Source organism: Empidonax traillii, unplaced genomic scaffold (genome assembly GCF_003031625.1).
Source record: "Empidonax traillii isolate 1590-97213 ecotype Southwest subspecies unplaced genomic scaffold, ASM303162v1 scaffold84:size2688230, whole genome shotgun sequence".
Taxonomy (NCBI): Eukaryota; Metazoa; Chordata; class Aves; order Passeriformes; family Tyrannidae; genus Empidonax; species Empidonax traillii.
In genome coordinates this window covers 2,565,493-2,580,639 of record NW_020955277.1, presented here as the reverse complement: position 1 = coordinate 2,580,639, position 15,147 = coordinate 2,565,493, and the positions used below count along the sequence as shown (strand labels likewise).

The 15,147-nt window shown below is 41.6% G+C and overlaps 1 protein-coding gene across 2 annotated transcripts in view; it reads right to left on the bottom strand.

Moving 5' to 3' along the window:
• Positions 1-5,250: 5,250 nt before the first annotated feature.
• The window catches only part of CREB3L2 (cAMP responsive element binding protein 3 like 2), a 75,736-nt gene continuing 65,839 nt past the window's right edge, over positions 5,251-15,147 (bottom strand). For both annotated transcript variants that reach the window (XM_027881197.1, XM_027881198.1), the window contains exons 9-12: positions 8,194-8,293; positions 7,157-7,283; positions 6,278-6,503; positions 5,251-5,352 (exon numbers count right to left, since the gene is read on the bottom strand). In XM_027881197.1, the coding sequence (XP_027736998.1) occupies positions 5,277-5,352; positions 6,278-6,503; positions 7,157-7,283; positions 8,194-8,293 (529 nt within the window). In that variant the 3' untranslated portion in view covers positions 5,251-5,276. The remainder of the gene's footprint in view (positions 5,353-6,277; positions 6,504-7,156; positions 7,284-8,193; positions 8,294-15,147) is intronic.

The following is a 15,147-nucleotide window of genomic DNA, read 5'->3' as shown; positions in this document are numbered from 1 at the left end:
GGTCAGATATGCATAAACAGGACTGCATAATATTAAAGAGCAAGGGGAATAGGAGTAAAGCTAAACCTAGCGGGGAACTACAGACAGAGGCTATCATTGCTGATTTTTAGAATCAAGAACTAGGTTTCCCCGTGATGTCAGGCCCCTTCACCTGCCCTTTCTTTCACCCTTTCTGTAAGATAGGTCTACAAATCCAGCTTTCCCATGTTCAGTTCTCAGCTATTCAGTTGAAGCTCTTGGAGAAAGAGTATGGAGATCGGTTTTCGGGTAGACAAGAGACTACTGCTAATAAAGAATATCCAAACTCCATTTCAGCATCATAAATTAGAGGTTCCTGCAAGATGCATGCTTTTCTACACAGCAATTAAATTCATATATATATATACATACACACCTTGGTAAAGCAGAAAACAGCCTGACATAAAAATGACAAAAACAAATTGCAATTTCCCTCTCAATACAGGAGTCTCCAGTGGATGCTGATCACCCAAGCAATGTGGATCTTGGGATCACACCCTCAACATACCTCTGAATGCCCAACATCATTTTATTGGCCATGAGAAAGCTACAGTATTGATTGAATCCTTACATCTTATTTGTAAAGACCTTACTTAGCATGTAAGTCAATTCATTCATCTTTGCAACCCCCAAAGCTGTTAATCCTTAACACTATTTAGTGCAAACCAGCAACACATCATAGCACTACACTACTTATACAGGCTAGTATAACTTTTGTAGCTACCAAGTTCTGACCTATCATTTCACCTTCAGAATACAAAATGTTCCCTTTTTAATTAGTGACTCGAGAAAGAAATATTTTAGTCACCAAGAGTATAAAAATACTCCGTATTCCTCTGTTCTCAACTGCGTGGGTTTTGTACAATGGCCTCTTGGCACTAGCTAGAATCTAGAGCCCAAATACTCAGTGGAAATCCCTCCCAACGTAGCAATTAGTATCATTCTTTTACTTGACCTACATTTTAAGTGTGTCTAGACAGAATTTACCACTGATAGTTTGAGGGGATGGGAGCAGAGAGGTGGGTTGGTTTCTTTAGCAGGAAAAAAAAAAGGTTTTAGATTAATTTTTAGTCTATGTTAGAAAAATCAAGAATACATTGAGATCTCTCTGTTATACAGAGAGATATGGAAGAGGTCCCCTGTCAGTATAAATCAGACCTTCAGCCCCCAAGAGCAGTATGTGAGAAGTGTGCTGTGTTGTATCAGGTGGGATCTGGCCTAAGAACCTCAGTCTAATCCATAAGTCTGTGCTGCTGAAAAATATTGAATGGTACAGATTACAGAAATGCAGCAAAGAACTATAAATAGCCCAGGGTAAAAAAACAACATTATCTACACACTAGTAACAAGGTTAGAAAGAGCACATGCCCTGTGCTTGATAGTTTTAAGATATATATATATGTATATATAAAGTAATGCCCCACTTTCATTCATAGCTTATCTCTCTAGAAGCAAAGACCCAACAGATCCAGACACGCTGTAAAGCTACAGGCCAAAAGGTTAAGTTTACTAGTGTGTGTTAAACTGTGCTGACTAACAGCATAATGTGACAGCTGAGGACTCCAGGTATCACTCAAGTACTCTGCTGGAAATGGAAATTAAGTAGCATGAAAGGCCTTTGCTTACCACATCCATACACACACATTATTCTACAGCACCAAGTCACTGATTACTGGAAAAAGCACACTGGCAGAAGGCTAAGACCTCAAGTAATAGAGCTGAGCCAATTAAAAGCACTTACACTGGCATCCTCCCTGAATACACTTTAGTACTCCTTCCTTATGCCCTTAGCACAGAGCACATAAGCTGCCTCTGCACGTGGTGTGCAGTGCATCAACATTCACACTGGGGTCACCCCTGGGCTGCTGAGGCAGGCAGTGCAATGGCACTGTCCTGTCTCTCCCATCCCCCTGCTAGGTACATAATATGGGCACAAACTACCTCTGGAGACAGTGAAGTCTTTGCTGTCCAATAGCCTGTGAGGAGGTGATGACAGAGGATTCCTTGGCCCCCAGTATCGAGCAGAGAAACCTGTTCTATTAAGGCCCCTGAAGAGAAATGATCACAAACATACCCAAGTAAAGTAAAGGTTTTCCTTATTATAAAGGAGTAACATGTAATACAATAAATCCCCAAGCAATGTGTGTGCTAGGTCAAGAGGTTGCCCAAAAGAATACCTAAAAATAACTTAAAGGATTACACAAATTAGGATTATAGACATAGATTATCAAACAGTTGCAAGAAAATCGGAATGGCCGTACTGGCTTGGATGAGTTAGTACTGAGGCCTGACCCAGACTGTGGCTGTTTAAAATGCTCTGGATGAAAACATGACTCTCTCTCAACCAGATTTGAACTGACATTTCCAAATTACGCAAACCAATAGGGCAAAATTTTAAAGGTGGCAAGTGCAGCATATTTTGGAGAGGAGGGGCTGTTTGCATTGTGCAAAATCATCTGTCCTGTAAGTATTGAGAAATAATTCCATTTTGGTTTTAAGACAGTGAAGTCAGCTGTATCTGCACTGGGAAGTGATCCATTTAACTGGCACGGGCATGAGCTCAGGCAGAGAGGCCTCCTGCTTATATGCACAGTACAAACTGCAAAACTAGTAAGTGGTGTTGCACTTCATAGCTTGGAACCTCTTCTGCAGAACATTTAACCACTCAGTTGCCCTCAGAAGTGGCAAAACCATTGGTGCTCTGGAAAAAAAAAAAAAGACCATCTAAGGAATTTTCTAAACTATGATGTTGACCACTTACGACGTTGACCAGCCATAAGGTAATGGAAGGGTCAGCCCCAGCTTTCTCCTGTCACTTTGCTGACCTCAAGTGGCTGAGCAATGCAGCCATCCCTTGTGACACCCACCAGTGGTCACCGTTTATGTGAGGCCTTAAACTATTCAAAAAGAAAAAAAAAATCATACAAAAGTTGTTGATAGACAATGGAATGATTCAGAGGATCCAAGAGGATCACTGTGAAAGGAAACAGAGTTTATGGCAGAGATTAACCCATGCCAAGAAGGGAACAGTTGCAACACAAACTACAACAGCATTTCCCCTTTCATTGCCACCTCAGGTAAAATAATAAAAAGGCACTTGCATAGAAGAATAGGGCATTACCTAGAAAGCACATCTGTACACCAAAACTCATTACTAGCTCATGGAGTCAGGCATATGTTTCACTGTCACTAATCTGAAACACCTTCTTAAAATGGCACAGTGGGAACTGATCCACAGTCCCCTGTAATTTGCCAAATACTTTCCATTCATTTCTCTGAGTTTTGAGTCAGGTCTGAGGATGGCAAATAGGGAAGAAAGTCTAAGGAGAACAAAGAACAAGAAAGGAGCTGGTGTGATAGTTGCTGTATTAAAATACAAATCCAGTATATTACAAAATAGAATACTTGCAGGAAATATCTACTGTACATAGTAAAAAATTACTTGTAAGGCTAGGTTAGTTTTTCCCTTATTTATCATTAGGAAAAAAAATAAAAAAGAGCTTCAAATTAATTTTTTTTTTTAAATTGACTTCTTCTGGTAAACTGTAAAGTAGCTATGCTAACCTGCTGAATTGGGATTTTCACATTAAATCCATCTCAGTGGAGCCTGAGTGCCCTTCTGTAGGAACCAGATAAAACTCTGCTCAAAATCCTAGTGTAAGTTCAACTATGCCACTGCAAGGACAAAGTGCAAGAAGCACAGCTCCAGCAAAGGCATGACCAGGGTACTGCAAGAGAGAGGACACTTACAACAGTGACAAGGGATAAAGGAGGAAACAAAGCAGGGAGAAGAGTACTGGACCAGGATCAGACCTGAAGACTGCTCTTGCCTTTTCCACTGAACTTGGGTCAGTGACTTCACCTCCCTATGTGCTCTTCTCATCCCTCTTTTCACAGGTCTCCTGCCTGCATAATCAACTCCTCAGGTCAGAGGCTGCCTTGCCAAACAGCTAATATAGTATCTACCACCTCTAGGCCTGACCTGTGCCTAGCTGTCTTTTCAACAAAACAGTTGGTCTAAAAGATCACATCTCTGGAAAAGGAGGAAAATAAGATACACGGCTTTATTTTAGAACAATTCAAGTTTAAGGGGAGGGAATGGGTATTCAGTAATATTTGTGTGTTAGATTTTAGAGTTCACTCAGATCACCTGCAGGGTCAAGGGAAGCTCAAATCTCTTCATTGCAACTGCCTGAGCAAGATTTTGCAAAGCTAATAAATACTATTTACAACAGTAACGGAAACATGGCAAGGAAAGGAAAACACAAGACAATCTGAGACGGGGTCTACATAAGAAATTCCTTGAATGCATCTAGATGCCAATAAATTAAATCCATATCGTCCTCTCGGGAGGCACTTCTGGTTTAAGCCTTACATTGATTCAGTTTGTTGGGAAGGAACTGATACAAGCTAAATAGATTAGCTTTAAGCAAAATAAAGGGCATCCATCTAAAACATTGCATAAATTTAACAAAACCTGCTTTCTAAACAGATTTAGTTAAACTAGTGTAATTCTCCCACACAAAGCATGACAAGACAGTGACTGATCTTTGCTTAATTTCTCAAGGGTGGAAGCAGGGAAGCCTACCAGAACTGCTTTCAACACACAGAGAAACCTACCCCACTAAATGATAAAGGAGAAGAAAGAGCTAGGGGAGGACAATTCAGAAGCATCATTGCCCACCCCTCTCCTGCCTGTGCTCTGAGCTCAGCAGTCTGAGGGTCCTTTCCTGTCCCTTCAGAAGCAGGCTAAACACATGCTTCCCAATCCCCACAAAAGGCTCAAGTGCTGCAGAGCAGCAGGCGCAGAGCTGTGATTAGATTCTGAGCACCATCAGCTCCTCTCTCTCCCTCAGTTACCTTCTCCCAAGAAAACTATCACCCACATGCTCCCGTTGGTTTTGCATATTTCACTCTCTACAGAATGCCTCTGTGCTCAGACCAGGCTGTGTGCATGTGGCACGCACACCCACCAGTCACTGGCACACTGCTGGCATCATCTGCCACCATAATTCAATCCTGCCCTTGCAGTATCAGACAGGAAAGGAATAAAAGCAAAGACAGGGACTGTGTGCGAAGTGAGGAGGGGAGTTACAAAGACAAGAGATCCCATCTGTAGTCACAGCCTCACCAGTCAATGCAGAAGTTGAACTCCCTCTCTTTTGTACTTTGGTTCACTGAGGATGACAAGTCAGGGGAACTTTGGTTGAAAATATGTGGGAAAGAGGGAAGTCAAGAAAAAAAGGCGGTTTTTATTTTTAAGAGGTGGCATTGACTCTTCTGTCTATTTCAATTATCTTCAGTGTTTCATTTCTTTCTAGTTCGGAGTTGACTCTGTAAGGAACAAAAATACCAAAACAACAAAGGTTAACATTAACAGTCATTTTTAAAAGTGCATATCTTGCTCGAATTGGCTAATGTTAAAAAGACACTCAGTATTCACCAGGTACTTGTCAGCTGGAGTCTGGTAACACACTGAATTAGTCATCTCTTTGGCTCTAGGCATAACTTTGACACAAGTGCTCAGGAGACATGTTTGGGGTGATATGGCCCATCCTAGTCCTCAGAACAGCATGCTGCCAAACAAAATCCCTCTCTCCATTGTTTGGTGGGCTTGCTACTGCTCGTTAGCAGAGGCTGAGACCCAGGCCAACGAGACAGCGGCAGGACAAGAAAAGGTGCAGTGGAAAGAAAACTGCATATACATCTTTAATCAGCGAATCTCTCTCTTTGCAGAAGCCCAAAAACTTAGATTTAAGTATAAAAAAAAAAAGGAACTAAGTGTAGGAACTTAAACAGTCCGATAAATTTACATGTCAGTCTCTTAAGACCGAGTCCTGGAAACTTCCCCCAGTAATGCTTTAGTAGGATCACTGTTGTAGAAGTTCCAGCTCTTCACACCCTAACCTCATAGAAAGCCCAGTGAGTCACAACTTCACACATCCACACAACTGGTAAAAGCTTATTCCTTTAGGAGACACACAAGTAAGTGCTCAAAGAAGTGGGTAGGCAGAACTAACAGGCTTACGGGGTTTAGGTTTCTGGCAGAAGTAGAGAGTTCAGTAGCCGTATTATGACAACACTGTTGCAAACACTTCTCCAGAGTAACGAGGACTTTGCCTACAGGCTCTCCAGATAAAACCCAAACTCTTAGTTCATGTTTTAAGGTGCCCAGCACAGCTGAGCCGCTAGTCTTACTTCTGGCCTGCAGGCACAAGGACAGAACACTGGTACGACAAGCAGCCCACCCTGCACTCACCTGTGCTGCTGCAGGCCCAGCAGCACTGATTTCTCTAGCCTTGTCTCGTTGGCTATTGTGAACTGCATGATGTCATCCTGCTGTGTCCCTGACATGGCTTCCAGGGACAGTGTTGTGTACTTGGAGGTGTCTGTTTGCCTGTCACTGCGATCTGCAAAGGAGATCGGGCTTGACGACTCCTCCAGTTGGTGAGGCTCTTCATAAATTAGCAGACTCCTTGACCTCACTACATACAAAGAGAGAAGGCAAAAAGACATGAGAAACAGGCAGGTCAGAGAACAGCCCTGGTTATTTCAGGAAATTGAAACTGTCAGAGCAGAGCTAAAGCTGCAAAGAGCTTTTCTTTCCATAGTGGTTAACCGGCAGTTTGATAGCTGAACAAAGAAACCACAGGAATGGTCCAAATAGGGATCAAAAAGCTCTAAATTATTCACAAAACAAGAACAAAATTAAATAATCACTCTGATAATATACTGGTTCATTATAGGTATATAATACTAACAGTTTCCAACTCAGTCCTTGGAGTCTTTTCAGCCAAAGGAAACACCAACTGATATCAGTTGTGCATTTTAACAGTATGAACATTTCCTGCCAAGTAGAAACCCCGCTACCTCTCACAAACCACTAGCTTTAGTTCCAGAAGTACCAAGCAAGCTAGTGGGGAAAAGGCTTTGCCCATGTTTATGAGGTCTGATGCCATCAACATAGGTTACCAAGCTATTCTTCTTTTATATATACCTAAAATACAAGTATATATAAAAAAATGGCCAGTTAAGAAGCAGAAAAGCAAGAGGTGCTTGAGAAGGGTATCAGGAACAGAGATGGAAAACAAGTGCCAAAGTACAACCAAGGAGCAAGACTGGAATAGCTGCCACTTACCAATGGAATCTGTGTAGGACTCTGGTGAGGAATGCTGCCTGGGCAACACCATCTTCGTAGCAGAAGGATATGGCCCATAACTCTGAGAGAAGCTGCCAAAAACTACTGCAAAGCACAGCACCACCATCTGGCAAAGGGAAGATGCAGAAGAGGTAAGTGCACTAGGTCTTGACCCATGTGCACACATCAGAACTAACACTTTATCAAAACAAATCAGTTGAGGCCATTTTCATCACTACATAGAGTCTCCTAGCAAAGGCACATATACAATAGCAATTCAGTGTTTTAAAGGGCACATTTCAAAGCTGGAGTTTGTTTTCAGTGTCTGCAACCATTCTGACCAGCTGCCTTATTTACTTAGAAAGTTGAAAAGCAGATAAAGCTGCCATGTGTGTTTTACAGATACTGTCAGGAATTTCCCAACAGGTTACTTCTGCTTGTCCCAGTCTTGCTTCAAAGTGACAGCAAGGCTAGCAGATTAGGAGAACAGCTTAGACCTTGTAAATACTTTGCATCAATTTATACCACTTTAGGTATAAAGGGAACTTGATGGCTGAATGTAGGTAGGGAAAAGGGAAATGTTTCATTCTACTCATTTTCTTATCTTGACTACTATTACTGAAATAGGGCACAGGTATATTTACAGCCTCAGTTATATTTTGATTTGGTTGAGCAAGTTTATTTTTACCAGTATCAACAGAACTGAGCACCAGAAGTCACCTTCATTTTCATTTTACAACCCTAGACACCATTTCCCACATACAGTACTGCAGTAAATAATAAAGTGGGTCACTTGGAGGAGCAGTGCTCTTTCCTTCATCAGTGCAGTACCCAACCAAAAGCCCGGGTCCAGTCTCCTCCAGAATTTAGTGTCTTCCCAAGTCTCACCTACCTCAAAATTAATTGTCAAATCATGAAAAGGAGTTTCTCAAGCTGCAAATTTGCAATTGAGAGGCTTTGCAGAGCAAGGGATGTGTCTTTGAGCAGAGGAAAGAGGTTGTCATCCCCTTACAATTCCCAGCATTAGGGACACTCACCATAAGACAGGTCCCTGTCTGTGTGCTAGCTGCCTTACACGAACGGGACACTTTGCCAGCAACCATGGCTTGGAGTCTCTGCAGCTGCTGCAGAAGTGTTCTGGAAAGAAAAGACAACAGACAAGCATGACACACACTGACCTTCTTGTTGGTTAAATACCTTTTTGTTTCAAATTCCACACCTGGCAATAATACAGCATTTGTGACAAGGTAGAGATAATTAAAGTCCTCTCCTTGAAATTACTAGCAAGGAATGATTTTAATTTTACGAAGTTTTTACATGTATTAATGCTGGAATTTTCAAAAAGATCTTTTGTTTTTCCCTCATCTGATGTCCCTGAACATTTACTTCTTTAGTACTTTCAGAAAGCTCTTGTAAATAAAAATTGTGTTTTCGGCGTTTCTACAAGAAATGGCTCCGTTGAGCACATTAACAACTGAAACTGCTCTACACACAAGTGACCAGATGCATATACAACCTGATATGTCATGAATTCAGCAGGAGTTCTGCCATTATTTTTAAAGGTGCAGAAGTGAGTTTATAACTGCTCTAGTTGGTGATTGAGGTACCTCCTTTTTCCAAAAAACCTATTCAGTGGTTTGGACCACATGCTGCAAGATTTTTAAAGAGAAGGTCTTGAAACAGAACACAGGCACGGACTTCATTTCTCAAATTCATTTATTAAATGAAACACTTTATTGCTATTTGCTAAATCCTCCAGGAGCTGACAAAAACTGCAGGTGCTTCAAGTGGCTACTGTGACTGTGTCTTTTAGGGGTCTCAACCACAATGACAATTCTCTTGTGGCTGGAGTCAACAGTCCTAGCCCAGCAGGATACTCTTCTGTCTTTCTGGTTGGTTTTTTTGTGCTGTAGCATCAATTACTACAGTCAGGATACTACTCATTTAAATAGGAAATGATCTCAAAGTATGATTGATGCAGGGTTTTCACAGCAGTTTTCACTGAAGTGTTTTAGCAGATAAGGAGCAAACCAAATGCCTATCCTCGACACAAACATCGTACAATTTTGTACCAAGTTGTTAAATTTGCTGTTTGTTTCCAACTTTACTTTTCTCTTCTCTAAGTCTCACAATCTCTTGTGGAGGATACCCCAACAGAACTCCAGGCAACAGTTTTGGAAGCTGTGACGTCAAACGCTAAACCAAGAGGCGAGGTCAGGATGTCAGAGAAAATAGAAGGATTATTTTAAGATCAAACTGGCTAAAAGCTAATTGTAGGACAGACCCAGAGGTGCCTTCCCAGCTCAATATACACTGGTCCGCCTATTATCATCGGTTTTTTTAATCATCAATGCTCATTGCTAATTAGGGTTTAATGAATTCAAGGACTTCAGGAATACATTCTGAAATGAGCACAAGGCATTCTCACAGCACAGATTTATCTGGGCCAGCAGATCCTTCTCAACTTATTAAGGAAGGATGTCTTGCATGCTCTTGAGAGCATGGCTTATCCTGCAACTCTTTGAAAAAGAAAAGCAGTACACCTAATTCAATCCTTTACTCACTATCAGAGAGAACACAGGCAAATTAGAGATATAAACAGTGTCCATCACGTAAAAGAGACCATCCCAATTTCTTGCTCCTTTTTGCATCTCTCCCCAGCTCTCCCCTCACATCTGCTGCATGGCATGGGGTTCACAAAGGCTTGAGTGCATAGTATACATCATTTTCTGGCACAGAACATGCTGCATGCAGTATTGCCACCACATGCCACCAGCTATGCTATAAAGCAATGCCCTTTTGACCCTGAAATTTCTGTGCTATTACAGAGGACTAAATCCTCCCCCTGTTTCAGGCTCGAACCATGGGGCTCGACATAGAACAGCTCTGTGGAACGAGGAGGAAGGAGCTCTCCTCCTCCTCCTCAGCTCAGGGGCTGGCAGCAGCAGCAGCCTTGAAATGCTGATCATTCCTGCCACTTTTTGTGGAGGCGTCAGTGAGAAAACAGCTAATGGCTGGTGAGGAAATCAACAGAGAAGAGGCAATTCTCCTCATTTTGCTCATCTCTGCCTTTTTGCGTTCAATTTAAAAAACCTGTTGGGCAGAGTGGGCCCAAAGCAGTCTCCTTTTGGAAAGTATAATTAGGCAGGTATTCTGAGGTCTCCTATACACAGAGGAAGATTCATCCCACACCTCATTTACCAGCTACTTTCACATAAAATGCCTTTCTTCCCCAAGTCATTTATCTGTTTGAGCAGAGCTACTGTCTTCTCAACACACAAGGACTCAGTGTTTGGAGCAGGTAGGATACACATGCATTTGCAAACTATGAGCAAGAACTGAGGCAAGAGCAAGGAGCAAGTTTGATCAGAGATGATACCAGGTTATCCTGCCACTGGCAAAACAGAGCATTCCTCGGAGCTTTTATTCTCTATTTGAATATGGAATGATGGAAGACTGGATTCTGAGGCCAAAAGATTCCCACGCAAAAGCTTTTCACTGGACAGCTGCAAGGATGATCTGGACCAAGTGAAGGAAAAGGAGCAGGTCTCTGCTCTGCAGAACAGGGACTCATCATAAACTATGATGCTCCCTCTAAATAGAAGCAGAAAGGCCACAAATGCTTTTAGTGGAACACACTGCCTATGGCTAAGTCCTAACAGGAGAAAATGCAAACCCAAGGCAGCATGCTAAGGGGGTTTGCACCCAAAGGGATTATTTTCACTGTGTCTGACACATTTCTCAGGGATATTCAATTAGAGGGTCACCTCCGTGGGAGGTGTGAGTGTGTTTTCACACTTTTCTCTGCCAATGGAAGCACCTAATAGGAAAGCTGCAAAGTGACTGAGGACTCCTGCTCTTCCTTCCACACACTGCCAGCAAATTCACTCTGCCTGTGATGTCTTATTTTCCTGTGCACATTCACATATATTCATCTTCAGACGAGGCCCTTTCGCTACCAAAGTAAGGCTTCCCCTCTGCTTCAAGTGACATTGTGATTAAGGAGAGAAAATTTGTCATTCCAGGACTTAGCCACCTGGGAGGCTTCCTCAGTTCAGTTTTTATGTTTAAAATCCAATATCAATTCAAAAAAAAAAAAAAAAAGGCATTTTCTAGGGGACACCAAACACTTTATTTTAATCAAAAGTTTTCAGAGAATTGTTCCTACTTTGTGAGTAACAAAACCTAATTCTGATAAGGAGAGAGAAAAACTATTCTTTCTTCTAACTCTATACAGAGATGCCTATTTGTAGGAAAGAGGACAAGTCCTAAAGTAAGGTTTTCACCAAAAGGCCACTTAAATCCACCAGTTTGCTTCATTTGAATTACAAAGAAAATATCCAGCAATTTTCCCTCAAAGACGTTTCAGCATGAAAACCAATGTCCTACTGCTTTGAAAACAAGGAGTTGCTCCAGGGCTGCCAAGCTTCGGCAACTACAAAGGGGTGGTCTGAAATTAAGTACGAGATATCTCATTTCAACTTAAATCTATATCCTTCACTCTTTGAACGTGATTTGGTAAAATGACTTTACCAGCCTCAAATAAAGGGACAGCCAAGCAAATCAGTGAAGTCTGGCAGCTTTGGTGCCGATAAACCCTTGGTGGGTCAGAGTGATGTGCAACTTGATCTTCAGATGACTGTGAGATGCAACAGTTTGGGCAGGAGCATGAAAACTGGGAGAAGATCCCAATTGTATTTATGAAGCCATTGCCTTTCAAGGTGCCTGTCAGAGTGCAGGTCTAGACAGCTGGTTTGTGTTATTCCACGGCAGCAACTCTGGCAGCTACTTGTGTGCATTGCCCGTGTGTGTCACTCTCAACCTCATCCTATATCTATCGTTTCTCCAAGAAAAGGGATCATAAATATATAAATCCAGACTCAAGAGAAGTGGGAAGCAAAGGTACTTCTCAACACGGTATACACAGCACCAGATGTTTCAACACTGTCTTTAAGACCAAAGAGCAACTAAACAATGCTGGTGTCAGAGAATTTATTCAACCCTTTTGATCACTGGCAGCCTTTGGTCTTGGTGCCAAAATGTGAGTGGATCAAGCCTTCTTGATGACTGGGACAAGTCAGTTCAATTCTCAGTGCCACCTTCTTCTCACACCCTTTGCTTTCTGAGACAGCAGTGCCCACGTGTTCAGATGCTACTCAAAACAATCAGACTTTGGCTCATTTGTGGCTTCAAGACACAACAGATATGCACGTAATAATGTGCTTCCTTAGTTTTGAGAAAACTGCCTAGGAAGGAACTTGGATGGGTTTCTTTTAAAGGACTGAGTCACACAAACTAGGAGAGGGAACATATGCTAGTGTTCTAATACTAAATCGGACAAAAATGCTGCAGTCACCCACTCAGAGTAATGAGAATTAAAAAAACCTCTCCTGCATCTTGATCCCCAGTCTCCTGCCTTGCCTTTTAAGATGCATGAATGCCAAGGGAGATGCTCCTGGATGCATTTTTTTTGACCTTTCACTTTACATCTTTTCAGATCCAGAGTTTCAGGCTAAGGCTGGCTTTCAAGGAAGAGTCATCTAAATTTTTTCATGTTACTAAGAACAATGAAGGAACATTTTTTTTATCAGAAAAGAATTCTAGTATTTCCATGGTTTGGAGCCAGATTTTCAAATGCAAGCAGGGTTTCCCTGAAGTCTTAGGTATATATCTATGCAAATATGTTCTATATATAAAATAACATGCTCTAAAAACCAGATTACACATACTGAAAGGCAACTGCTGTTCAATAGTTGTATGTTTTGGAAATTGCCCTTCATTTCCTCTCAAAACCAGCCAGACTATACAAACATGACATTGACTGACAGCACACAGATGTTCATGAACTTTTAGGTAAGCAGCTATAGCCCAATTTTCCAACAAGGTAGAAATCCAACTTTGTCTTCATCTATACTTGAATGCATTAACATTTTAACATGTAATCACAGTGCTTATTTTCCTGTTATCTTTCTTCCACTCTTACAATTTTTCACAATGAAATAACAGCTCTAATGTTTCCAGATCTACTTTTAGATAATATGTTCAACAATTTCATTTCTTATTGCAATGAACACTTGAAGTTACAAGTACAGTCAGTCAGTGCTCTGCTTTGGGTGTATTAAATAAGATGTGTGCATAACAGTGCTAGGTACTTTTAAAATTACGTCCTAAATACAAAAATTTGGGCTTCTATCACAACAAACTGACAGTGCATAATTTTGACCACCACTGCTCTGAACTTTGACTTGTGACTGTGCACAGGAGATGAAAGTACCAGCTATAGGATGCTGTGAAGACAAGTTCTGTGTGAAGACAAGAAACATGTGAAAGGTCTCTGGATGTTATGCCAAGGCTCTGTGCAAATACCAATGAGGAAATGAGACACTTTGAATTCACTGTAAGATGTGGATAATGTGCATTAAACAAGGGCTTCCTCTGAATGAGATAGTTGCACAATTATACAGTAAATAAAAAAAGTGGGATTAAGATGAAAAACCCCTTAATATGGTATGTTACAAAACTGAGGCTTGATGAAAGAAGACACTTTTACAAATTTCTCAATACTTCAATGTGAAGCCTTAGCAGATCTTAGACACAGTTGGTATCTAAATAGCCAAAACAGCATTGCCATGAATTACAAGAATTTCTGTGCAGAGGGAAGAGCATCTGCTGCTCTGCAAGTGATTACAGATCAATATCAATGCTATTGCAGAGGGCAGGAAACAATGCAACTCATCTCACATGACCAAAGTACGAAGGATCTGGAGATAACATCACTTAAATATTTTTAGAGCATTTAGCATGAAAGAATTAAGATAATCAAATAAGAGAGAAGATGCTAAAGGTCCTTTCTAAAAGGATGGACAACACCAACAAAGCTGTTGTCATGAGTGCTTTCTCAACAACTCAGAGATGAAAACAGCTGGCCGAATTTATCTGAAACGGGAAGAACAACTCCAGGCTTCACAACATGCTGTCCTCAGGTGGATAATCTGCAGCTACACCTTTCCTTAGAGAAGCTGGCTTCAGCACCTCCTGGGAGAGACATCCCTACTCCACACCTACAGAACAATTCCAGGTTCTTGTATGTAAAACTGTGGAGGACGATACAAGAGGCACTGAAATGGCTTGGCTCTCCTCAAACAAGCAGCAGATGTCTTCATGCATGAGCAGTGTGTGGGAGACACTCTCCAGCAAGTTACAGTGCTACAGGGTCTGGCTCCATGAAAGTAGAGATTGGATCCAGAGATTAGAAACAACACATGCCACTCAATTAGCAACACATTGGCTGCCAGATAAGCTCTAGGGCCATTTTCCATGATTGTGGGTCTTATCTTCAAAACCCAGCCTCCTCCCACACTTCAGTGTCACCATCATGTTCACTGGTAATATTCAACTACCACTGCAAATGCCTCTAAACTAGAAGGTGTTAAGAGTGGGCTTATCTAGTGCCTACTCATTGGAATTTGCCACACTGAGCATAAGCCACAACTGACACTGCACTCTCAGTTAACATCCAATTAAAAGATCAGCTATTTGACATTTTCTGCAGTGTGTCCTTTGAGAAAGCCACCGAGTCACCCACTTCTTCAGAAATGAAGGAGCAAGAAGGTGATTTTCCCCTCCAAATGAAGGAAACTCTGGGGTGTGAGATGGTTAGAAGGGTGCACAATAATTGCAATGACAACTAGTAGTGCAGAGGGGACTAATAAAGGCTCTTGAGCTTCGGCACTGTAATTTCTGGAAGTGTCATGTTCCAGGTCAAGGTCTCCCGGTAAAATTTCATTAAATAAAAGAGAATTGGGAGAGCTGGACTGTAGCTTTTTGTTTGTTTGGAGTCACTAAGTAGGTTCTTTAGAGCTCTTTCGCTGGGCAGTGGAAGAACTCTAAGAAGAGTGCTAAAAGGTTCCCAAGCACTCCACAGGCTGGGGAGACAGTCTAAAACATGACATCAAAGCCTCCATGCTTTACATCCCACTGCTGTCATGACA